The 25,692-nt window shown below is 34.5% G+C and overlaps 1 protein-coding gene across 3 annotated transcripts in view; it reads right to left on the reverse strand.

The window, feature by feature from the left end:
- Positions 1-25,692, reverse strand: part of Efl1 (elongation factor like GTPase 1) — a 136,723-nt gene that overhangs the window by 96,698 nt on the left and 14,333 nt on the right. For 2 of the 3 annotated variants that reach the window (XM_026388182.2, XM_026388181.2), the window contains exons 5-8: positions 18,221-18,354; positions 16,446-16,583; positions 14,649-14,863; positions 1,335-1,458 (exon numbers count right to left, since the gene is read on the reverse strand). In XM_026388182.2, coding sequence (XP_026243967.2) covers positions 1,335-1,458; positions 14,649-14,863; positions 16,446-16,583; positions 18,221-18,354 — 611 coding nt within the window. The remainder of the gene's footprint in view (positions 1-1,334; positions 1,459-14,648; positions 14,864-16,445; positions 16,584-18,220; positions 18,355-25,692) is intronic. The other variant, XM_026388183.2, reaches the window with a different exon arrangement.

Raw genomic sequence — 25,692 nt, forward strand, 5'->3', positions numbered from 1 at the left:
CTTTCTAAAGAGTTTATTTGGATTACTTTACATAATCATCCTAACTACCCTATGAAATAAATGCTATTATCTCAATTTTACAAAAGAAAAAACTCAAGAAAAAGTCACAGAGCCAATAAGTGAGGGAGCCAATATTCAAACACTGACTTGTCTCTCAAGCCATGTTCTTCCCATGTTACCATACTCATTCCCTTTTAAATACACTGTTAGAAAAAGCTTTCAATGGCAAAAGAAGATGTTAATGATGTGACATTAAGAAAAAAGGCAGCTACGTTATATAAACAGTATAATCTCAAACAAGGGCTGTATATATGTCTATCAAAAAAGTGAAAGAAATTAAAACTATGTCATAAGCATAGTTGGCCTTTGACTTTTTCTTTTCTATGGCTTTATATTTCTGAACACTTTTTAAGAGGAATGTATTTCCTCTACTATCCCCCCTCCCCTCCCCTCCCCTCCCCTCTTGATTCTGCAAGCTGTATATGGGGTAAAATGGGAGTTCATAACCCGATTGAATCAAAATGTGAAATATGATATATCAAGAACTATGTAATGTTTTGAACAACCAACATTAAAAAAATAAATACATTAAAAAAAAAGAATCATTAATGGTGAATTTTATGGTATGTGAATTATATCTCAATTAAAATAAAAAGCAACTTAAAAGTAAAAAAAAAAAAAGAGGAATGTATTTGATTTTCAATGAGAAAAAAATGTGAAATTCTGAACTTTACATTAAAATACAAAGCTTCAAGAAAAATACCCATTGAGGCTATATGCCCATAACAGTGCTAAATTACCTCTATTTATAGAGGTGTGGTTTATAGGAACACCCATCTTTCACCATCTGTACTATATGGTAGCCTCTGCTGTGACTGGAAATATAATGTGGATCACATAGTGATGTCTAAAAGAGACATCTCTGAAGACACACAAATACATCATGGAAACTATGTGTTTTTAAGGGCCCAGGATCTGATATTTTTGATAGCCTTTTTTAAAAGAGTAGTTTTTTGCTATCTATTTATTAATTTAGGGAAAACAGAAAGGATTTGCTAGACCAGGCTGGTCTTGAACTCTTGGGCTCAAGCAATCCTCTTGTCTTAGCCTCCCAATTAGCTGGAAATACTAGCATGCATCACTAGGTCCAGCTTGCTCACTCACCTCACTATATACCAAGGTCTAAGAACTTTATATAAAGTAATACTAGGATATAAGACTCATAAACCCAAATTACGTAGAGTAAAAAGTCCCTCATGAACTCGTCTGCATAAATTAAAGCTAAATTATAATTACTAAGTTATATAACCAACATTCCAAAGGGACAGTATTACCTGATCAACCTTCATTATTTTCTTAGCCTTCATATTTATATAATAATCTCCCCACAAGGTTTTCAAAAGAACTTCCTTTTTGATGCCAATTTTTTTGCTATAGATTTTGGCAAAATGCTCAATTCTGAAAGAAAACCAAGAATTATGTTATTAATAACAAATAAGTAACATTGGTACAGCTAACATGAGTGTTTCTGTGTCAGGTACTGTTTAAAGTTCTTTATGTGAATTATTAAATCATTTCAACCTTCCTACAAATTTCTCCCATTTTGTAGAAAAGGATAATGATGCATGAAGATATCACACAGGTAATGAGTGAACTTGGGATTCAAACCCAAGCAGTCTGACTCCAAAGCCTATGTTCTGTCCAGCACTCTCTACATTAATATGAGTTAAAATTCATGCTATAGTGTCTTTTCTTAATTTTTCACTGGTAAAATGAGAAAAAAGGAACAAAGGCCAAGGAAATGTAGACTTCAACTGTTTATCACAACTATGTCAACAACAGAAATGTACTTCCGGTCTCCATAGCTATAAATGATGGCTGCTCACAAAGGAAATAAACTCTAGAGATAGAACCTGCCAAAACAAGTTTGTTGGCACCCAGAATTAAATGATAAACATATGTACACTTACTTCACTCTTATCATCCCTTAGAGAAACCACCTAGAACCACAGACTCCATCCTTGGGACAGCAATCAACAAATAAGGGTGTTCTTGTATAGTACTGCGCTGTTTGGATAAAGGACCTAGGAGACATCTGTTTTTCAATAAACAGTATATTTTATCTAAGGTTTGAGTCTAGAACTCTCAAAGTACCAGCATCTTAAAAAACGCCTGCTCAGAAACAAGGCAAGAATACCCTCCCTCACCCCTCCTTTTTACCACTATACTCTAGGCCCAAGCTAATGCAATAAGAAAATACTAATCTGTGAGGTGAACAGAGAGCGTACGTACATCCTGAGAGCAAATTTTTAACTCTCACACATCAGATAGAGCACTAATCTCTAGGATATATAAAGAACTCGAAAAGCTAAGCACCAAAAATCCCCCAAATAACCCAATCAACAAATGGACCTGAACAGACACTTCTCAGAAGAGGATATACAATCAATCAACGAATATTCGAAAAAATGCTCATCATCTCTACCAATTAGAGAAATGCTAATCAAAACTACTCTAAGATATCATCTCACTCCAGTCAGAATGGCAGCTATTATGAAGACAAACAACAATAAGTGTTGGCCAGGATGTGAGGAAAAATTTACACTCATATATTGCTGGTAGGACCGCAAATTGGTGCAGCCAATATGGAAAGCAGTATGGAGATTCCTTGGAAATCTGGGAATGGAACCACCATTTGACCCAGCTATCCCTCTCCTCGGACTATACCCAAAGGACTTAAAAACAGCATACTACAGGGACACAGCCACATCAATGTTTATAGCAGCACAATTCACAATAGCTAAACTGTGGAGCCAACCTAAATGCCCTTCAATAGATGAATGGATACAAAAAAATGTGGCATATATACACAATGGAATTTTATCCAGCAATAAAAGAGAATAAAATCATGGCATTTGCAGGTAAATGGATGGCGCTGGAGAAGATAATGCTAAGTGAAGTTAGCCAATCCCCCCCAAAAATGCCAAATGTTTTCTTTGATATAAGGAGGCTGACTCAGTGGGGTAGGGAAGGGGAGCATGGGAGGAATAGATGAAGTCTTAGCAAGGATGGTGGAATGTGAAAGACATCATTATCCAAAGTACATGTATGAAGACACGAATTGGGTGTCAAAATACTTTAAATACAAACAGAGAGATGAAAAATTGTGATATATATATATATATATATATATATATATGTAATAAGAATTATAATGCATTCCACTGCCATTTATTTATTCATTCAAACCAATTTTAAAAAAGGAGCCAACAACTCAAAAAGAAAGAAAGAAAGAAAGAAAATACTAATTATGAGGAAGGGAAAGAAACTATCTTTATTTGCAGATGACATGATCATCTATGTAGAAAACCAAAAGAATCAATAAAACTTCTGTTCTAACTAATAAGCAATTATAGCAAGGTTGTACACAAGGTTAATATAAAAAGTCAATCACTTTCCTACCTACCAGCAATGAATAAATATAATTTGAAATTAAAAACATAATACCTTTTACATGAAATCCCCCAAATAAAACATTAAGGTCTAAATGTAAATATATATATATATATGATCTATATGAGAAAAATTACAAAACTCTAATGAAAGAAATCAAAGAATTAAATAAGTAGAGAAATTCCATGTTCATGGATAGAAAAGCTTCAATATTTTAAAATGTCAGTTCCCAAATTAATCTTTACATCCAATGCAATCCCATTCAACAAGTTATTTTGTAAATAACAAACTGATTTTAAAGTATATATGGGAGGCAAAAGATCCAGAATGACCAATGTGACATTGAAGGGGACAAGTAAAATTGGAGAGACTAACAATACCAAACTTCAAGACTTACTATAAAGCTAAAGTAATCTAGACAGTGTGGTATTAGTGAAAAAGAAGAGACGAATAGATCAAAGGAACAAAACTGCTCAAAAAACAGACCCACATAAATAGAGTCAACTGATCTTTGCAATGGGCAAAGACAATGTAATGAAGAAAAGAGGGTCTCCAACAAATGATGCTAGAACAACTGAACAGCAATTTGCAAAAAAAAAAAAAAAGGAGGGAGGGGGTTAGATACAGGCTATACACTCTTCACAAAATTAACTCAAGACTTAGAAAAATTAAGTTCATAGACTTAGGTTAAAAAAAAAAACATAAAACTGTAAAACTCCTGGAAGATGACATAGAGAAAAATTTAGATGATTTTGGAGAACACTATAGGCATAAGCCATGAAAGGAAGAACTGATAACATATACTTCATTAAAATTTAAAACTTCTGGGCTGGGGATGTGGCTCAAGCGGTAGCGCGCTCGCCTGGCATGCGTGTGGCCTGGGTTCGATACTCAAAGATGTTGTGTCCGCCGATAACTAAAAAAATAAATATTAAAATTCTCTCTCTCCCTCTCTCTCCCTCTCTCTTTAAAAAAAAATTAAAACTTCTTTTCTATGAAAGACACTGTTAAGAGATGAGAAGACAAGTCACAGAGTGTGAGAAAATATTTGCAGAACACAGACCTAATAAAGGACTAGTATTCAAAAGAAGCAAAGAGTCTTAACACTTAACAATAAGAAAACATAAAACTTGACTAAAAATAGGCCAAAGATTTTAATAGACACCTAATCAAAGAAAGATGGCAAATTTGCACACACCATCAGGGAAATGCCAATCAAAACAATAATGAGCTATACTACACACCTATGAGAATAGCCAGGCACCAAAACAATGATAACACCAAATACTAGCAAAGACGTGGAACAAGAATAATGCCATTTATTCTTGGTGGGGATGCAACAGGTATCACCATTTTGAAAGACAGTTTGGAAGTTTCTTATAAAAAAATTTTGTTTTAATCTTCTTTGGCCTATGATGCAGCAACCATGATCAATGTTACTTACTCAGTGACACAGCTGAAAACTTAAATCTACAAAAAACTTGCTTGTAGATGTATATAGCAGTTCAATTCCTATGCAGACAATGGGGTACTCTTCGGCATTAAGAAGAAATGAGCCATGAAATGATATTGAGGCAATTTAAATGCATGTAACTAAGTGAAAGAAGCCAATCTGAAAGGCTACATGCTGTTGATCCCAAATATGTGGCATTTTGGAAAAGTTAAAACTACAGAAACAGTAAAAAGAACAGTGGATGCCAGGAGCTGGGGGGAGGGAGGGACAAATAAGTGGGACATGGAACAGTTAGAAAAGTGAAACTATTCTATATGATACTATAGTGGTGGATACACATCATTATACACTTGTTCAAACCCACACAATGTACACCACCAAGACTAAACAAAGCCTAATGATGTCTTTTGGTGAAAATAATGTATTAATGTAGGTTAAACGTTTGCAACAAACATACTACACTGGTGAAGGATAATGATAGTGAACTTATATATGTGGGGACAAGAGTGTTTGGGAAATCTCTTATTTTTCTCTCACTTTATATTGTGAACCAAAAACTGTTATAAAACACACTTAAAAAGAAAGGAAAAAAGAAAAAGGATATCTACTATGCTCTTCACTGCAGAAGAAATCCAATATTAGCACAGTGTAGACAATTCTTTACAGTTCAGACAGGAGTGTGGTATTGGTGAAACCCAAGAGTTGATGCCAATCAAAACAATACTGAGCTATACTACACACCTATGAGAATAGCCAGGCACCAAAATAATGATAACAACTGAGTTAAACCCCATTATTGATATGCTTAAGAAGTTACAGAAGTAGAAGCCAATAATTATCATAGGAATCAGAAATGTTAGAGCCAGTAGATAGAACTTAGAAGCAAACGCAGATACCATAGAAACTGCTGAAAATAAATATCTAAAACCCTTCTCACTGGGCTAAGGGAGAGAAAAACATGTAATCAGAAATCAAAATCCAAATTATATGTTACAGGCTGCTGACATTCTGAAGCTCGTCTCAAGGGTCCATTTACTTTCTAAGTAATTTACTATCATAAACTTCATTTCCTATTTGATCCAACAGTTATTTATTTAGCAAAGGTTTTTATTTATTTTTATTTGTGCGTGTGTGTGTGTGTGTGTGTGTGTGTGTGTGTGTATGTGTGTTTTAATCCAAAATTTTAGTTCATAAATTCTGTTATTAATTTAACATGCCTTTGCCTTTTGGGGAGAGGAAATCTTTCTTCTCTCTATAAATTTCTCATCTCACTCCAAATACTTGGGAGACTTCTGCAGTAAGGGACTTCCCCATCAAGGAATGCTGAAAGGAGCATTCCTGGTTTCCTCAGTTGCTCCTCCCCAAGCAAAGGTGAAAGGTTGACATTTCAGGGGTAGAGTTCCTATGCCTCAAAAAGAAAACCGGCTCTTTCTTAGTGCTTACTCCATGAATCAGGAAGAGTCAGGTTTTCTTCCTAGTTCCCCTTGGTTCCACATACCTACAGCAGGCCACAGACCCTTGCTTCCTGATTCAGTTCAGGAAAACTCATCTCGAGTTTTTCATTTGTCCACACTCGATTTTGACAGGCAGTCTGCAATCCTTCATGGAGAGCTGCAGTTCCAATCCAGAAGCTGGACTGGATCTGCAGATCTCTATGGAAGGAGACAATAGTACACTGCCACTGTGGTCTGAGTTCCCAAACACAGTTTCCAATCTAATTTTTTTAGGGACCCCTGTTCTTAAGGAGGGAAGCTTGTTAGGGCTATGATGAATAAAACTGAAACTATGAACTCCATAGTGGCAACTTGGTTCTATTCTCAATTAGTTAAAACCAGAGATAAATGACTAAGTAAGAGATTTAGTACATCAAACATTCAATGTTTTCATTTCTTTTTTTTTTTTTTTTTGCTTGGTATAGGCCAAGTTTTTGTGTATTCCTCATCGATACTTAAAGCAAATTTTGACTTTCATTATACTATCAATATGGCTTATCTCTGTGACCTTAATCTGTTAACAGTTTGCTGGTAATGTAAAATTTTAGGGGAGTAAAACTGCCCCCAAAGTACATGCCTTGTAGTGTTCTACTCATAACTCTATTTTTGACATGAATTTTATGATAGTCGACACAATTAATCTCTTCACTACTGAAATGTGTCAATTATCCTAATAAAATTGTTCCTTATGCCATAATTCACTTGTCACAAACTATTACTAATACTGCCAAAACTACTTTCTTTTTTGTTCACATTTAATTGACTAATCAGGGTCCAAGTTTACACTCTGTCCATTATGCCTTTTTTTCTTGTATATAATAAACTTCTGGATTTAAAAAAGAAAAAAAAATTTTTTTAAATACTTCATCTCAGCAATCCCAGCAGCTTAGGAAGCTAAGGCAAGAGGATCTTGAGTTCAAAGCCAGCCTCAACAAAAGTCAGGTGCTAAGCAACTCAGTGAGACTGTCTCTAAATAAAATTCAAAATAAGGCTGGGAATATGGCTCAGTGGTTAAGTGTCCCTGAATTCAATCCCGGGTACAAAAAAAAAATAAAATAAAATAAAATAAAATAAAATAAAATACTTTATATGTTTATTGTCACAATTCTTAGGACCAGCTGTATTTCTGGTGTGGTTTCTTTTCAAGATTTTTTTTTAAATGTTGATTTACATTACTCAAACTCTGTTATTATTTTCTCTTTTATAATAAACATCACATAAATCCTAAAAGTGGTAAATTTTCATAAACACTCTAAAATTTACCAAAACCATAAACTATCATAACATATTTGCCTATCTACTCAGGTCACTATCATTTGAACTTTTTCTAGTCCACCATCTGTTTACATAAGTATACACACACAGGCATATAAGTCTCTCAAAAAACTTACTTTTCATCCTCTTAATTTTTTTTCTCATGGTGTTATGGTTTGGAAGTGAGATGTCCCCCAAAAACTCACATGTGAGAGAATGCAAGAAGGTTCAGAGGAGAAATGATTGGGTTGTAAGATTTTTAACCCAATCAGTGAATTAATCCCCTGATAGTGATTAACTGAGTGGTAATTGAAGTGGTAGGGTATGGTTAGAGGAAGTAGAAAATGGTGGTATGGTTTGGAGGCATATATATGTAAATGCCAAATGAAGACCCTCTGCCTACTTTCTGATCACCACATGAGCTGCTTCCCTCACCACTCTTCCACCATGATTTTCAGCCTCACCTTGAGCCTGGAGGAATAAAACAGGACTTCTATGACTAAGGCCTCTGAAACCATGAGCTCTTAAATTAACTTTTCCTCCTCTACAATTTTCTGGATGGGTCTTTTAGTCATAGCAGCAAAAAAGTTGACTAAAACACATAGTTATCACAAAATTTGCTTTTTCAGTTCAGCCATTATTATTTTTGGCTTTTATGCATCTGTCATTAGTTTAAATTTTAAAGCACTGACCATACACTTCTCCATTTTTAAATTCTATTTTAAATCATTTTCTCAAACCAAATAACTTCAAATTAGACTCTCAGAAGAGATCTATATAACATATTTGTATTCCAAAACTTCACATATCCATCTATCTATTGTCTATCTTCCTAAATCACAACTCGGCCAAGTGTGAAATTACCAAGCCACACACCTTTATGCCTTCCAAACTACCCAGTGGATTCATGTTAATTGCCGAATTCTAAAACATTGGTGCATAAAACCTATTAGGAAGGGCTTTTCATTGTCTCTTTTCTATCCCTATTCTTTAGAGTGGGAGTCTCAATTCTATTTATCTAAAATCGGAATTTAGATAAATAAGTAGAATGCAAGACTTGAGAACAGCCTAACCAATATGGCTTTTCCAATGTCCTCCTTATTTACAGGTGCTACTCATCCCTAAAGTCAATATGTTTCTACTTTTCAGAGCAGATTCTCCTGAATTATCATCTATTAAAAGAACAGATTTAGGATGTAGCCCCAGATACAATCTTTATTCACATTTCCTAGCCCTGTCCCTCTGTCTGAGAGTAACATAGAATCATTTTTTAAATTCTGAAATGTGCTCATTTTGACACTTGCAGTCAGCTGCCAACTTTGCCTACCCACTAAAAGTTTAGAGAAAATTCAAAGGAAAATGTCTCTGGTGCACTCATTTCTACCACCACCTTCCCATAAATTAATATGTAAATTTGTTGAAAACCAGAACTAGCCTATCTCTAAACTTGACTGAATCTAACACAGTGTAATATCAGTTTACTAACTGATGGTATCTAAGAATATCAAAAGATGAAAAGGATATAGAAGTTACCCTTCCTTATTCAACCTATTCAAGACTCTCCCCATTCCTCCTCTTTACACAGTAAACGTCCTCTAATTTCTAAGATAGACTAAAATTAATATAAAACATTAATTATGAAAATTATTATAACAAAGGAACAAGCCCTCCACCTTGTGGCTCACAAGCAGAATGCTCACAAATTAGATATCAACAAATATCACCCCATTAAATAACTAAATAACTGCACTTTTTACTTGAAAGAGAATCTTAGAAATCATCTTAACCCAAAATTCTTAATTTGGATGAAGAAGCTAAAGCCCAGAAAGGTGATAAGTCAAGCTACTAACCAGAAGTATAAATCTTCAGCAGGTCTATAATTCCTATTTTCATTACATATTCTCTACCCAAATTTGGTATAATCTTTTAGGCACGAAGTAAACCATCTATAATTCATTACAAACATGAGAAATTATGATATTATAATATATTATACTGCCTAGGCAAAAGGAAATTGAAGAATAAGTTTCTGTAAAAAAGGAGGACATGGAAAAGCCATACTGGTTAGGCTACTCTAAAGCCTTGAAATCTAGTCAGTTTCTGATTCATTCTTCTTTTCCATTTCCAGATCCTACTGGAAGATATTTCATGAGCAGGCCTTGTTTTCCCCTGGTGCATTGCTTCTGATTATATGCTTTCTGCAAATTATATGAAAAATCAAGCTCACAACTAAAGTAAATTTCATTATAATTTCATAATTATTTACCCAAGACAAAGACATTTTTATCAAAATGTAATCTTTTAACTATATTTGGATTTAAAAAAATTTTACAATGCAGTAATGGTTGCAGTTAAAAAAAAATATAATCAATTATCTCTCATATTCTAAAAAGTAGATCAGTGTTACATGGCCCTAGCATGTACATATTCACTAGGGGCAACAAGAAGTAACAAGGGTCCCTATATTCCACAGGGAAGACCCCAGAGAAGTACTATGGTAAGAAAACACATTCTTCAAGCTGGGCACAGTGGCATATGCCTGTAATCCTAGTGGCTTAGGGAGCTGACCAGTTCAAAGCCAGCCTCAGTAAAAGGGAGGTGCTAATTAACTCAGTGAGACTCTGTCTCTAAATAAAATACAAAACAGGGCTGGGGATGTGGCTCAGTGGTTGAGTGCAATCCTGAGTTCAATCCTCGGTACAAAAAAAACAAAAACAAAAACAAAAACAAAAACCCCACAAACTTCAGAGTCAGGTAGACTATAATCTTACTATAGTATAATCTTAATATAGGCTCTGCCACTTAGTAGCTGAAGGATGTTGAATGAATCACTAATTGTTTGAGCTTTAAATAACATGTATTTCAAAAGATGATTGTAAAAATTCAATGAAATAATTTTAAATGAATAACTCAATGCCTAGCATATGTAAATATCCAATAAAACTAACTTCTTTCTACACTAACTTCTGCATTGTTGGTATAAAAATTGAAATAAATGTATTTGCACATATAAACATAAATAACCTCAGAGGATACAAAAGAAACTACTAGAAAATGACATGAACTAAGGGATAAGGTGGGAGATCTTATGATATACATTTGTGTGCATTTAGAATTCATTCAAATAAGGCTTTTTAAAAGTCAATCATATAAACTACTCCTGGTGGTGCATGCCTGTAATCCCAGCAGTTCGGGAGGCTAAAGCAGGAGTATTGTAAGTACAAGACCAGCTTCAGCAACTCAGTGAAACCCTAAGCAACTTTGCAAGATCCTCTCTCAAAATAAAAAATAAAAAGGGCTGGGGATGTGGCTCAGTGGCTAAGTGTCCCTGGGTTCAACCCCAGGACACCCACCAAAACACAGCAATTATATATAAAATGTACAAAAAGAAGCAAGTCTGGGTTCAATATTCCACGATTAATGAATGTAATCTGCTATATTAATAAGCTAAAGATAAAAAATCATATGACTACATTAATCAATGCAGGAAAGACATGACAAAATTTGACATTCATTTATATTGACTCTCAGAAAAAAATAGTAACATTGGTTGGAAGGCTTCCTCAACTTAACAAAGAACATCTAAACACAGCCCACAGCTAAGATTAGAATTACAGTAGATGGGATAGAAAGAGAAGATGGGGGGGCAGGGGGGATAGTAGAGGATAGGAAAGATAGCAGAATACAATAGTTACTAGTATGGCATTATGTAAAAATGTGTATGTGTAACCGATGTGATTCTGCAATCTGTATTTGGGGTAAAAATGGGAGTTCATAACTCACTTGAAACTAATGTTTGAAATATGATATGTCAAGAGCTTTGTAATGTTTTGAACAACCAATTAAAAAAAAAAAAGATTATTCCTAAGAGTAAAAGACACCATGGTTTCATCTACAACTGGAAAGAAGAGAGGCCCCACCCTTACCACCATTAGTGCAATTAGACAAGAACATTCAGAAAGAAAAGGATGAAGTAAAACAGTCCCTATTTGCAGATGAAATGACTGTCTTATAGGAAATTCAAAGGAGTATACAAAAAAATTCCAGAATCAGTGAGTTCAGCAAGGTCACAGCATATTTTGTTATTAGAACACACAAAATCAATTATATTTCTACACATTAGGAATAAACATGTGGACATCAAAATTAAAGACCATTGATAATTGCTCAGAAAATTAAAAACCGGATGTAATTCTAACACAACAAGTACAAGATTTATGTGCTAAAATCCACAAAATGTTATGAATGATATCAAGGAAAATATAAATAAATGGAGATACATAGTGTTCATGGATTAGAAGACCCAACAGAGCAAAGATGTTAAGTCTTCCCAAATTAATATACAGTTTACCACACAAACTATTAAAATCCTCACAAGATATATGTAATTATTATAAATATTATTACAAAATTTGTATGGAAAGGCAAAGATCAGTAAACAGCTAAAGAAAAATGTGTGCAAAATAATCTCCCCAATTTCAAGACTTAATGCACAATTTCTATATTTAAGATATGTACTAGTGTTAAAAAGAGAGACACACAAATCAATGGAACAGAACAAAACACACATAAATAAACCCACATAAATATGCCCAACTGGCTCTGACAAATGTATAAAACCAATCCAATGAACTAGAGATAGCCTTTTCTACAATGGTGGTAGACAAATTGGCCATTCACAGGCAAAGAAAATAATCTCAACCCAAGTATCACACTTCATATAAACTTAACTCAAAATGGACCATAGATTTAAATATAAACAGTAAAACTATAAAACTGTTTTTGAAAATGAGAGAATACCTTCAAGATCTAGAGCTAGACAAACTTGACTATAAAACCAAGACCCATAAAAAGAAAAACTGACAAACTAGACTTCACCCAAATTAAAAAACTTTACACTGTGTGAAAGACACTGTTAAGAGGATTGACTCAGATTGGGAGAAAATATTTATAAAGCATATATCAGACAAAGGACTAGTATCTAGAACATATAAAGAATGTGCAAAACTCAAAAGTTAAAAAAAACAGATTAATACAATTAGAAACTGTGCAAAAAATATAAAGACTCATTTCATTCAAAAGAAAATACAAGATAACAAATTAGCACTGGAAAAGATTTCAACATTACCAGCTATTAGGAAAACTCAAATGAAAACCACAATAACTTTTCAGTACACAATCATCAGAATGGCCAAAATAATGAGAATAAAAATACTAAATGATGGTGAAAATATGGATAAGTTAGATTACCCATGCATTGTTGACAGGAATATAAAATGCTGCAGTCCCCTGGAAAAGTTTGGCAGTTTCTTTAAAAACCTAAACATAAGGGGCTGGGGCTATGGCTCAGCTGTAGTACACATTGCCTGGCATGTGTGAGGCACTGGGTTTGATTCTTGGCACCGCATGTAAATAAATAAAACAAAGGCCTATCAACAGCTAAAAAAATATTTAAACAAACAAACAAAAAAACTAAACATAAAACTTCCATATAGGGCTGGGGTTGTGGCTCAGTGGTAAAGTGCTTGCCTAGCACGTGTGAGGCACTGGATTTGACCCTCATTACCACATAAAAATAAAATAAAGGTATTGTGTCCACCTACAACCAAAAAATGTTAAAAAAAAAAAAAACTACCATGGAACTCAGCAATTGCACTCCTGAGCACTTATGCCAGAGAAATGAAAATTTATTGTTCACACAAAAATCTGTATGTGAATGTTAATAGCAGGTTTATTTGTAATAGCCAAAAACTGGAGAAAAGATGTTGTTTAAAAGATAAATGATTAAAACTATAGTAAATCCATACCATTAAACACTACTAACAATAAAAAAGAAGCACCTTTATAGCTTCCATATGAAATGCACCAAAATTCAAAATTTCAAAGTGCTGATACAACACAATGAATGGAAAACTCCACACTTGATCTCATGTGATAGGTCACAGTGAAAACAGGAACACTAAAATTATTATATACAATTGCCTTCAGACTGTACAAGGTCAGGTTTATAGGAAACAAATGAATTTCTTGTTTGGATTTGGGTCTTATCTCCAAGATATCTCATTATGTATATGCAAACATTCCAAAACCAAACAATAACAACAAAAAAATCCTTAATCTAAAGTACTCCTGGATCCAAGCATTTTGGATAAGGGAAACATGCAACAACTTGGATAAATTTCAAAGAGAATTATACAGGAAAAAAGTCAATCCAGAAAAGATTATATAGTTTGGTTCCATTTCTATAATAGATTTTTTTAAATATATGTTTTAGTTGTAAATGGATACAATACCTTTATTTTTACTTATTTTGATGTGGTGCTGAGGATCAAACCCAGTGCCTCACATGTGCTAGGCAAGCGCTTCACCACTGAGCCAGTCCCCATTTCTATAATATATTGTTTTGATTTCATTTCTGTAATTTATTTTTTGAGATGACAAATTATAAAAACAGAGAACAGGTGAATACCCCTAAGGAGGCTTAGGGGTAGGCAGGAAACAGGTGTGGCTATACAAAGGTAATACACAGAACACTTGTAATAATGAAAATCTCCTTTATTTTGACTGTGTCCATTCAGTGTCCTGGTTGTGGCCGTGCCATATAGTTTTGCAAGATGTTACCATGAGGTATGTACTAAATAAAGGGTATAAGAAAATTCTCCAGCAGGGTGCAGTGGCACATTTCTGTAATCCCAGCAGCGAAGAGGCTGAGGCAGGAGGATCACAAGTTCAAAGCCAGCCTCAGCAACTTAGCGAGGCCTTAAGCAACTCAGTGAGACCTTGTCTCCAAATAAAATACAAAAAAGGGCTGGAGATGTGGATCAATCGTTAAGTGCCCCTGAGTTCAATCCCTGGTACAAAAAAAGAGAGAGAACTCTCCATATTACTTCTTATGACTCTATGAAGCTACAATTATCTTAAAATAAAAATTTAAACTAAAAGATCAACTATATGTAAAACCACAATGAACTGTAATTGGACTTAAAAAGACTTACCCAAAGCCCCACCCATCTATTGCACTGGTAAACACCACATTTCCCTGTTCTGGAGAGAAGTAAAGGTGAGAATCATCCGTATCTTCCAAGCCAGTACTCCAGTCATACACTTGCTCTCCTTGTTCAGAATTTGGATTCACTTGGGATTCAGTGTCTCTCTCTGCTCTTTCTTCTAGGACTTTAGAAGTAAAAAGAGTTCCTGTGAGTGCATTAATCTAGGAGAGATGGTGAAATGGCAGAGTGTCATTCAGATGCTTAGCATGATCTTGGTAGGAATTGTCTAACCTCTGTTAGGGCTAAAATAATCATCACAGTTGGGACTCACTGGAAGTGACATTTACGATCAATGAATGACTTATATGTATTAACCCATTTTATCAAAATCTAGCAAAACTAAATTATAAGGCTTTTGAAAGGTCTTTTTGGATTACCATTATTATTTTAATGTAAAGGCTAATGTGTCATACCTTTATTTAAGTGCTGGGGCCTGGTAGTACTAGGAATTCACAGTTTCCAAACCCCATAATCCTAGTTAGGTAGCCTCAGTCACTTTTCTCATCCATTTCTCACATCAGCTGCTTGAAATTTCTACTACTCCTCAGGCCCTCTTCCCAACCTCTAATACCCAACTATTTCCACTTCCAAATAAGTAATCTTATTAGCTAATTCAGAGAGAAAAATCAATCCTATTACTTAACAATTTGTACAAGTCCCCCACATTCCAACCTATAAGACTGCTTTCATCTGAAAATACTGCTGGCGCTTCTGCCACTCACTGAAGAAGGAATATTTCTACAGAGAGTATTTCTGAAGAAAAGGAGCATTTCTACACTTCCACCTATCTTAATGGGGGAAACTAGATCTATCAATCATTGTTTTGCACTGTTATACCTTTGTAATTTCCACCCTTCGGCAAACAAATACACTCAAGTTGACTTCATCAATGGCTTTTCATTGTCTTGAAGAATTTCAAACTTCTATTCATGTCATACAAGGCTCCCCAAAACTCAAATCTTATATTCCTTTCTCCCATCTCTTGGGAGATAGAGAAAATGTAGAAACCGCATTCAATAATGGCTTAACTACAATTATCTTCTCAAAGGTAACACCATACCATGCTTTTACTTGCCTTTATAACTTTGTACATCTTATTCCTTCTCTTTTGAAATGTCCTTCTCTAATATTCTATCAAACACTCACCTTTCTTATATCTCAAGGCTTCCATTGTGAGACTTCTTCTACCTCCTCCCTCAGACTAGGTTAAGTGGCCCTCAACTACGATTTCAAATCATGTATCTCGTAGTTCTCCAAATAGCTCTTTAACTGTTTATCTCCCCTACTATACTGTTAGCTCTGTGAACACAGGGGCTCTGACTTCCATCTTTCTATTCACAATCCTTAGCACACAACGGACATTTAACAATTCATTTGATTGACACATTTATGTACTTGTTTGCTGAATAAACAAATGAATAAATGCTTGGATAAAATATTATCTAAAGACAGGTAATACAATATGATAGAGCCTCCTAATACTGTTTCACTTAAGAATCAGACTACAAATTTTAACCAAGAAAGTTCATTGTTCAAGCCTTATACTGAAAGTGCTTCCTGGAGATGAAAGGGACTCCTGAGACTAGTTCTGCTAGTTCTGCTGCCTCTGTCATGGTGTAATAACTCTAACAGACAGAACCTTAGGCAGAGAACTTCAAATAAGTGAATTTTCTATAGCAACTCCTCATACTCTTCCTAATAACTCTTCAAGTCCCAATTTTAAAATACTGAAGAACACAATACCTGTTCTAAAATATTCTTGAGGTGAGAATAGGCCTCCTGTGGGGTAAATTTTAGCTCCACTATCAACCGATCTATCTTATTAATCACCAAAACTGGACGGATGTTTTCGAGCCAGGCTTGCCGCAAAACTGCCTGTGTCTGATAAAAGCACAGAAAAATGTAAAACTTAGGATTTGCAATAATTTAAGCACACCAGAAAAATGTTAATTAATAACCAATACATTCCCACAGTCCTTTACCACAACTCAGACAATGCCAGTCAGACAAAGGTATTCAGGTTTTCATAAAATATATATTTAGCACAGCAACAAATAACTGCAGATAAGAGGGCCTTATAGTCTATTTAAGGGAAAAAAATAAAATTGGATAAAGAGAGCAAAAAGGTTTAGTAGAAATATGTGTTTTCACAAATACTCTCTCTTTTTCATGGTTAAATGAATAATTATCAATCACCAATGATACTAGCATGTAGGTAAAAAAATAAAACACTTGGCCAAGAGCTACATGTTCACCTCCTTCATCATGATCTCACCTCTTAGAGGCAATCACAATTCTGCTGTTCTAAAGCCAGCTATTTCCATTTCAGCAAATACACTCAAGTTGACCTCATCAATGGCTTAGGTATCCTGTGAGGATACCTAAGACACTACATAGACAGCCCTCTTGAGTTGGGATACCTGTACCTATAGGGGAAATCAGAGGAGAGGCCAAAAGATAATCATAATACATCTTCTTCTAATATCAAATTTCTTACATTTAGGGGCTGGGGTTACAGCTCAGTGGTATAGCACGTACCTAGCACATGTGAGGCACTGGGTTCAATCCTCAGCACCACTTAAAAATAAATAATTTTTAAAATTTCCTACATTTGGACTGGGGTTGTGGCTCAGCGGTAGAGTGCTCACCTGGGTTGTGCAGAACCCTGGGTTCGATCCTCAGCACCATATAAAAATAAATAAGTGAAATAAAGGAATTGTGTCCAGTTACAACTAAAAAACAAATATTAAATTTTAAAAATTCCTACATTTGAGGAAATTAAATCTTTTATTACTCTTTTTTAGAAACATGAAAGCAAATGTGCATATTAAGGAGTAGAATACGAAGGTGACATCTTTATTTTCTTAGAGAGCAAATATAAGCCTTCAAAAATTACTGAAAGAAATTAGAGAGCCACTCTGAGCTCTATCCTCACCAGAGCTGTATGTTCACTCTGGCCTTAAGGGTGAACTTTGGTGGGAACAGATAAATAGAAACTTTTGTATCACACCATTACCTGTGGACAGACCCCTTCCACAGCATCTAGATTAAGGACATGGAAGAATAAGAGCGGGAAACAGGAAAGGAATGTGTATGGCTATAGTGTGTGGATGTGGATGTAGGCCGAAAAGTAGGCTGAGAAAACAATAGAATTTCTCTCCTACTTAGGGAAAACTTGTTTAGTATTGTGCTAGCAACAACCTCTCATGATTCAGAAAACCTCATTCATTGGAGTAAAACATCTAGATTATTCCCAAATCCAACATTTCTCTCATTTTTCTAAGTACCACACTAAGAGGATATCACAGACACTTCCATCCAAAGTATTGGCACCATTTCTAAGTTCCTTTCAGCTCTGATGATTTAACTCCATCAGAAACTGGAACATTACCAAAGTGAAATATAAAGCCAGCTTTCTCATTGTTAGTGAAATGCCTAACGTGATACACAGTAATCAACAGTTTCTCCTCTTCCTCGCCTTCTTCAATCCGTTAAATACTTTTGTATCACACCATTACCTGTGGACAGACCCCTTCCACAGCATCTACCACTATGATGCATCCATCACAAATACGAACAGCCGTTGATACTTCTGAGGAGAAATCCACGTGTCCTGGAGAGTCTATGAGATTGATCAGGTATTCCTCACTATCTGAAATAAAATTTGAAAACAACACATTTTCAGCTGTAACGGTGTGTATATATACACTGCTCTTCCCAGGGCATTCTAGAATAAGGAAGCTTTTAAGAAAAGACTGGAAAAAAGCTAAAGAAGCCAAAAGCTCAATCAACAACTATCATCCTAACTTTTCCCACTGTTATACTACTAATTCCAAATGTTATCTATATGAAATGTTTAACTTTATTATTCTAATAGTTAGCATGTACTAAGAATATGGTATGAGCCTGGTATGCTGCCACTTTTAATTTGCTAATCACACCTTACTGAATCCTTACAATAACCCTATGAGATAAATATTACTATTCTCATTTTACAGACTAGGAAACTCAGATAGAAAAAAAACGAATGCCTAAGGCCTAAGAGTAAAAGCTGTTCAGAGACCCGAGATGTCAACTTATGAAGACATAAAGCAGTTGGCCAAATTCATCTTTATAACTTCTCAAATATCAGTGTGAATCTGCTCAATTAAAATTTAAATATTTTACAAAAATTCTACTAAAATTTAAGGAGCAGTTACTATGTGCCAAGAAGTAATGCTATGTGCTTTCTCATATATTATCTCCTTTAATAGTCACAACAAACAATGTAGGATGACAATACATCTTGAGTTGTCTGGTTTCAGCACTGGAATTCACACTTCCCATCAAAGCCCCCAATTCAAAGCAAATTAGAATGACTGGTCACCCTAGCTTATAGAGATTTGACATTAAAACATAATTTAATTAAAAGAATTCACAACTAGAAAGTCTAAACTACAGAGAATTCTCAGCAAAATATTCCATAAGGATGAAGTGGAAAAAAAAATAAAACAGAAAAGGGAGGATCTAAGGAACATTCAACCAACTGAGAAATTAAGACAAATCAAAAAACCAGAAATAAATCAAAATGACAGGGAATACAAATCATATCTCAATAATAACGTTGAATGTTAACAGCCTCAACTCACCAATCAAAACTCACAGACTGGCAGATTGGATTAAAGAAGCAAAAACCAACAATATGCTGTCTTCAAGAGACTCACCTTATGGGCAAAGACATGAACAGGCTGAAGGTGAAAGGATGGGAAAAAACTTATCACTTATATGGATTATGTAAACAAGCAGGGGTTTCCATTCTCATCTCAGATAAAGTAGACTTCAAACCAAAGTTAATCAGAAGAGACAAAGAAGGACATTCCATACTTCTTAAGGGAAGTATATATAAGCAGAACATAACAATTATAAATATGTATGCTCCAAACAATGGAGCATCTATGTATATCAAACAAACCCTTCTCAATTTCAAGAATCAAACAGAACACAATAATACTGGATGACTTTAACACACCTCTCTCACTACTGCACAGATCTTCCAAACAAAAACTAAATAAGGAAACTACAGAACTAAATAATACAATTTAGACTTAACAGACATATATACAATATTTCATCCATCAACGAGCAAATATACTTTCTTCTCAGCAGCACTTGGCTCCTTTTCTAAATAGACCATATCTTATGCCACAAAGCATAAGTAAATACACACAGAAAAAAAAAAACCCAGAGATAATATCCTGCATTCTATCAGACCACAATGGAATGAAATTACAAATCAATGATAAAATAAAAAATAGAAGCTACTGTAACAAATGGAGACTAAGTAATACACGATTGAATGATGAATGTATAGTAGAAGAAATCAAGGATGAAATAAAAAATTCTTAGAGGTAAATGAGAACACTGATACAACATATCAGAATCTCTGGGACACTTTGAAGGCAGTACTAAAAGGAAAGTCTACTACATTGAATGCATTCATTAAAAGAATAAAAAGTCAACAAATAAATGACCTAACACTACATCTCAAAGCCCTAGAAAAAGAACAAATCAACACCAAAAGCAGTAGAAGACAGGAAATAATTAAAATCAGAGCTGAAATCAATGAAATTGAAACAAAATAAACAATTGAAAAAATTGACAAAACAAAAAGTTGGTTCTTTGAAAAAATAAATAAAATAGATAAACCCCTACCATGCTATCAAAGAGAAAAAAAAACTCAAATTGCTAAAATACAAGATGAAGAAGGAAATATCACAACAGATACGTCTGAAACACAGAAGATAATTAGAAAATATTTTGAAAATTTATACTCTAATAAAATAGAAAATATCGAACATATCAACAATTTCTAGAGACACATGACTTACCCAAACTGAATGAGGAAATCACACATGATTTAAACAGATCAATTTCAAGGTATGAAGTAGAAAATGCCACCAAAAGCCTACCACCAACCAAGAAAAGTCCAGGACCAGATGAATTCTCAGCCGAGTTCTACAAGAAGAATTTACACTAATATTCCTCAAAGTATTCCATGAAACAGAAAAGGAAGGAACCCTTCCAAACTCATTCTATGAGGCTAATATCACCCTGATACTGAAATCAGACAAAGACACATAAAGAAAACTTCAGAACAATATCCCTGATGATCATAGATGCAAAAATTCTCAATAAAATTCTGGCAAATCGCATACAAAAACGTATCAAAAAGATAGTGCACTATGATCAAGTGGAGTTCATCCCAGGGATACAGGATTGGTTAAACGTACAGAAATCAATAAATATAATTCATCATATTAATAGATTTAAAAACAAGAATCATATGATCATCTCAAAAAGATGTAGAAAAAGCATTTGACAAAATACAGCATACCTTCATGTTCAAAACACTAGAAAAATTAGGGATAGTAGGAACATACCTCAACATTGAAAAAGCTATATATGCTAAACCCAAGGCCAGCATCATTCTAAATGGAGAAAAACTGAAAGTATTCCCTCTAAAAACTGGAATAAGACAAGGATATTCTCTTTCACACTTCTATTCAACATCATCCTTGAACTCTAGCCAGAGTAATTAGACAAAAGAAAGAAATTAAAGGGATACAAATAGGTAAAGTAGAACTCAAACTATCACTATTTGCTAATGACATGATTCTGTATCTAGAACATCCAAAAAATTCCACCAGAAAACTACTAGAACTAATAAATGAATTCAACAAAGTAGCAGGATGTAAAATCAACACCCATAAATCAAACGCATTCCTATCATCCGCAATGAATCCACTGAAAGAGAAATTAGGAAAACTACTCCATTCACAATAGCCTCAAAAAAAAAAAAAAAAAAAACAAAAAACCCTGGGAATCAATCTAACAAAAGAGGTGAAAGACCTCTACAATGAAAACTACAGAACACTAAAGAAAGAAATTGAAGAAAACCTCAGAAGTTGGAAAGATCTCCCATGTTCCTGGATAGGCAGACTTAATATTGTCAAAAATGGCCAAACTACCAAAAGCATAATACAGATTTAATGTAATTCCTATTAAAATCCCAATGACATTCTTCATAGAAGTAGAAAAAGCAATCATGAAATTTATCTGGAAAAATAAGAGATCCAGAATAGCTAAAGTAATCCTTAGAAGAAAAGTGAAGCAGGAGGCATCACAATACCAGACCTTAAACTGTTCTATAGAGCAATAGTAACAAAAACTGCATGGTATTGGCACCAAAACAGACTTGTAGACCACTGGTACAGAATAGAGGACACAGAGATACACCCACATAAATATGGTTATCTCATACTAGACAAGGGCACCAAAAACATTCAGTAGAAAAAACGATAGCATATTCAACAAATGGTGCTGGCAGAACTGGAAATCCATATGTAGCAAATAAAATTAAACCTTTATCTCTCACCCTGTATAAAAATCAACTCAAAGAGGATCAAAGACTTAAGCACTAGAACAGAGACCCTGTGCCTAATAGAAGAAAAAATAGGCCCAAATCTTCACCACATGGGCCTAGGATCTGACTTCCTTAACAAGACTCCTAAAGTGCAAGAAGTAAAATCAAGAATTAATAAATAGGATGGATTCAAATTAAAAAGCTTCTTCTCAGCAAAGGAAACAATAAAGTGAGGAGAAACCCTACAGATTGGGAGAAAATCTTTACCATACGCACCTCCAATAAAGCATTAATTACTAGGATAAAGAAATCAAAAAAATTAACACCAAAATAACAAATAACCCAATAAATAAATGGGCTAAGGAAATAAACAGACACTTCACAGATCACTAGGATAAAGAAATAAAAAAAATAAACCAAATAACTCAATAAATGGGCTAAGGAAATGAAGACACTTCACAGAAGAAAAACAACTGATCAACAAATCTATGAAAAAGTGTTAAACATCTCTAGCAATTAGAGAAATGCAAATCAAAACTACTCTAAGATTTCATCTCACTCCTGTCAGAAAGGTAATCATCAAGAATATAGGCAACAAGAATGTGATGACATCATTATCCAAAGTACATGTATCAAAGACACCAATTGGTGTCAACATACTTTATATACTACCAGAGATATGAAAAATTGTGCTGTATATGTGTAATAAGAATTGTAATGCATTCCACTGTCATTTATTTTTTAAAAAATAAATTTAAAAAAATAAATTAAAAAAATATTTTTTAAATTGCGGGAAAAAAAAAGAATACAGGCAACAGTAAATGTTGTTGAGGATATGGTGAAAAAGGTACTCTCATACATTACTGGTGGGACTGCAAATTGGTGCAACCACTATGGAAAGCAGTATGGAGATACCTCAGAAAACTGGGAATGGAATCACCATTTGATCCAGCTATCTCACTCCTTGGTTTATACCCAAAGGACTTGAAATCAGCATACCACAGTAATGCAGCTACGTCAATGTTTATAGCAGCTCAATTCACAATAGCTAGACTACGGAACCAAGGAAGGTGTCCCTCAGCAGATGAATGGATAAAGAAAATGTGGCATATGTGCTCAATGGAATATTACTCAGCTTTAAAGAAAAGTGAAATTATGGCATTTGCCAGTAAATGGTTAGAGTTGGAGAATATCATGCTAAGTGAAATAAGCCAATTCCACAAAACCAAAGGCCAAATGTTTTCTCTAATTTGCAGATGCTAATTCACAATAAGGGTGGGGGGGGGTAGGGAAGAACAGCATTACCTTAGATTAGGTAAAGGGAAGTGATGGGAGGGTAGGGGAGGAGATGTAGGGATAGAAAAGATAGCAGAATGAAACAGACATTATTACTTTATGTATATATGTGACTACATGACCAACATGATTCTGCAATATATACACTCAGAAAAATGAGAAATTATATCCTATCTATGTATGATATATCAAAATGCATAAATGCATTGTCATGTATAACTAATTAAAACAAATAAAAAATTTTAAAGAACCATAATTTAATAAACCATGCAAAAAAGTTGTTTCAAAATCCTACATTTCATCCCATTACTGTTAAATTTGGTATTCTTTTTCAAAAGCAAAATAATTACTTAAATGTTTAAACATACAACCAGAGATATGAAAAATTATGCTGTGTATGTGTAATAAGAATTGTAATGCATTTTGCTGTCATTTCTTTAAAAAATCAATTAAAAATATAAAAATGAAAAAACCCACATATATGTGTACCTCTCCTTCACTCAGTGTTTATTAACTTCAATGTGCTCAAGAATTATTACAAGGCTGAATATTACAATTTATGAACCATTTAAAGGATTTTTCTCCAATGTAATTTTAATGACTTGACTCATTCTATAGATGATAAGTAACCACAGCCAGAGGCAACATTTGTGGATTGCTTATTTGTGCCTGGCATTGTTCTAAGTATGTGATATTTGCTTTAGAACAACCCTCCATAGTAGTTACCACCATTAACCCCATTTTATCAACCTGATTACTGGGCACAGAAAAGTTTAGAAGCTTTCTCAAGGATATTCAGTTAGAGCCCAACTCTGAGCTTAACTGCCTAAGACAAACATTTAACATAACCCAGAAGTTCAAACCCACCTAATTTCAAAGACCAGGCCTTTAAACTTTACATGCAGGATGACAGTAAATTTCACTCCACACACCAAGATTCCACTGGTAGTTTGAATTTTTGAAACACTAGGTGAAGAATTCCAAAGCGTTCTGGGACTCAGTGAGAAAGATTGCCATTAATTGACAACAACTGGCTCCCTCAGTAACACTGATCCCCTCTGCCTCATGATCTTTCCAGGAAACTGCTTTATAAAAAACTCAGGATATCACCCACCAGAAAAGGCTCCAACCAGAGAAGACCCTGGACATCTCCCAAGAAAATCAAAGAGCCTGGAGCAATAGTAAGCTGTGCCTTAATACAGCCTTTCACTGTCAGTTCTCAAGCACCAGTTTTTCCAGTTACCCTCTTGGATAAGCCACATTGTCTCAACTAAATAAGCCAGAAAACAATGATCAAGTCTATCATGGTCCAGGCTCCTATCACATAAAGCTGTTAGATTCTTGGAATTTTAGCCAACATAAACCTTGATTTCACAGATAAACATAAACATTCAAAAGCTCCTAAAAAGTGAGAGGTTTATCCAAGGTCTAATGGTGTTAGTCACTTCTTAGGTTTTAAGATTCCTTTATGCTCTGCACCTGGAGAAACTACACTTGCTTGTTCATTTGGCTCTACTCTGTACTTTAGGGTTGGAGACTGCAAGTCCTTCCCCAACCTTTGTCCATGATGCTACCTGGACCTCATTTAGAAGTTTCAGAGCCAAGATATCCTGTCAGGTTCTTTACAGATTCTAAAAATATACTCATACAGAAAACCTCAGGCTTTCTATACTTATATCTCTTATTGGGATTATAAACCCTTTGGAGAATACTCAGAAAAATAAGTTATCCATATATGCCTCCCTAATTATACAACCAATTTCAGACCCTTTGAAATTAATTCAGGGATGGCAAGTTCAGATCTAGAAAGGAACAGAAAACTAGCGACACACTTAGTGTTTCCATCTGAAAATCTACACCCTAAAAAATGAGAGTGTAAAATAAATAAATTTGAGAAACAGGTAGCCTTGGAGCTCACAACACATGTACATATTAAACGTTCAAAGAAGCCCTATCCATCTCTGTTATATTTAGAATTGGCCAAATGTATATAATGGTGAGAAGGAAGGGGTGCTGTGCTTAGTCACACAGCTGACAAAGTCAGACCTCAGCTCAAAGCCAGGCCTCCCAATTCCTCTTTCAACACCTTTGCATCTTAACCTTTTCCAAATAAATTCAAATTAAAATTTCAAAGGCAGTGGCAAAAATCCCACATCCATTATGGGTGAGGGGTGGGAATGTCCATAAGCAAAGCTGTTCTGTAACTGAAGTCACATTTTACCCCTTAAAATTTTTTCTTGAATGCCATCCACTTCTTTGCATGAATAACCAATAAAAATATATAAATTAGTT

The sequence above is a fragment of the Urocitellus parryii genome, chromosome 6, assembly GCF_045843805.1.
Source record: "Urocitellus parryii isolate mUroPar1 chromosome 6, mUroPar1.hap1, whole genome shotgun sequence".
NCBI classification, from domain to species: Eukaryota; Metazoa; Chordata; class Mammalia; order Rodentia; family Sciuridae; genus Urocitellus; species Urocitellus parryii.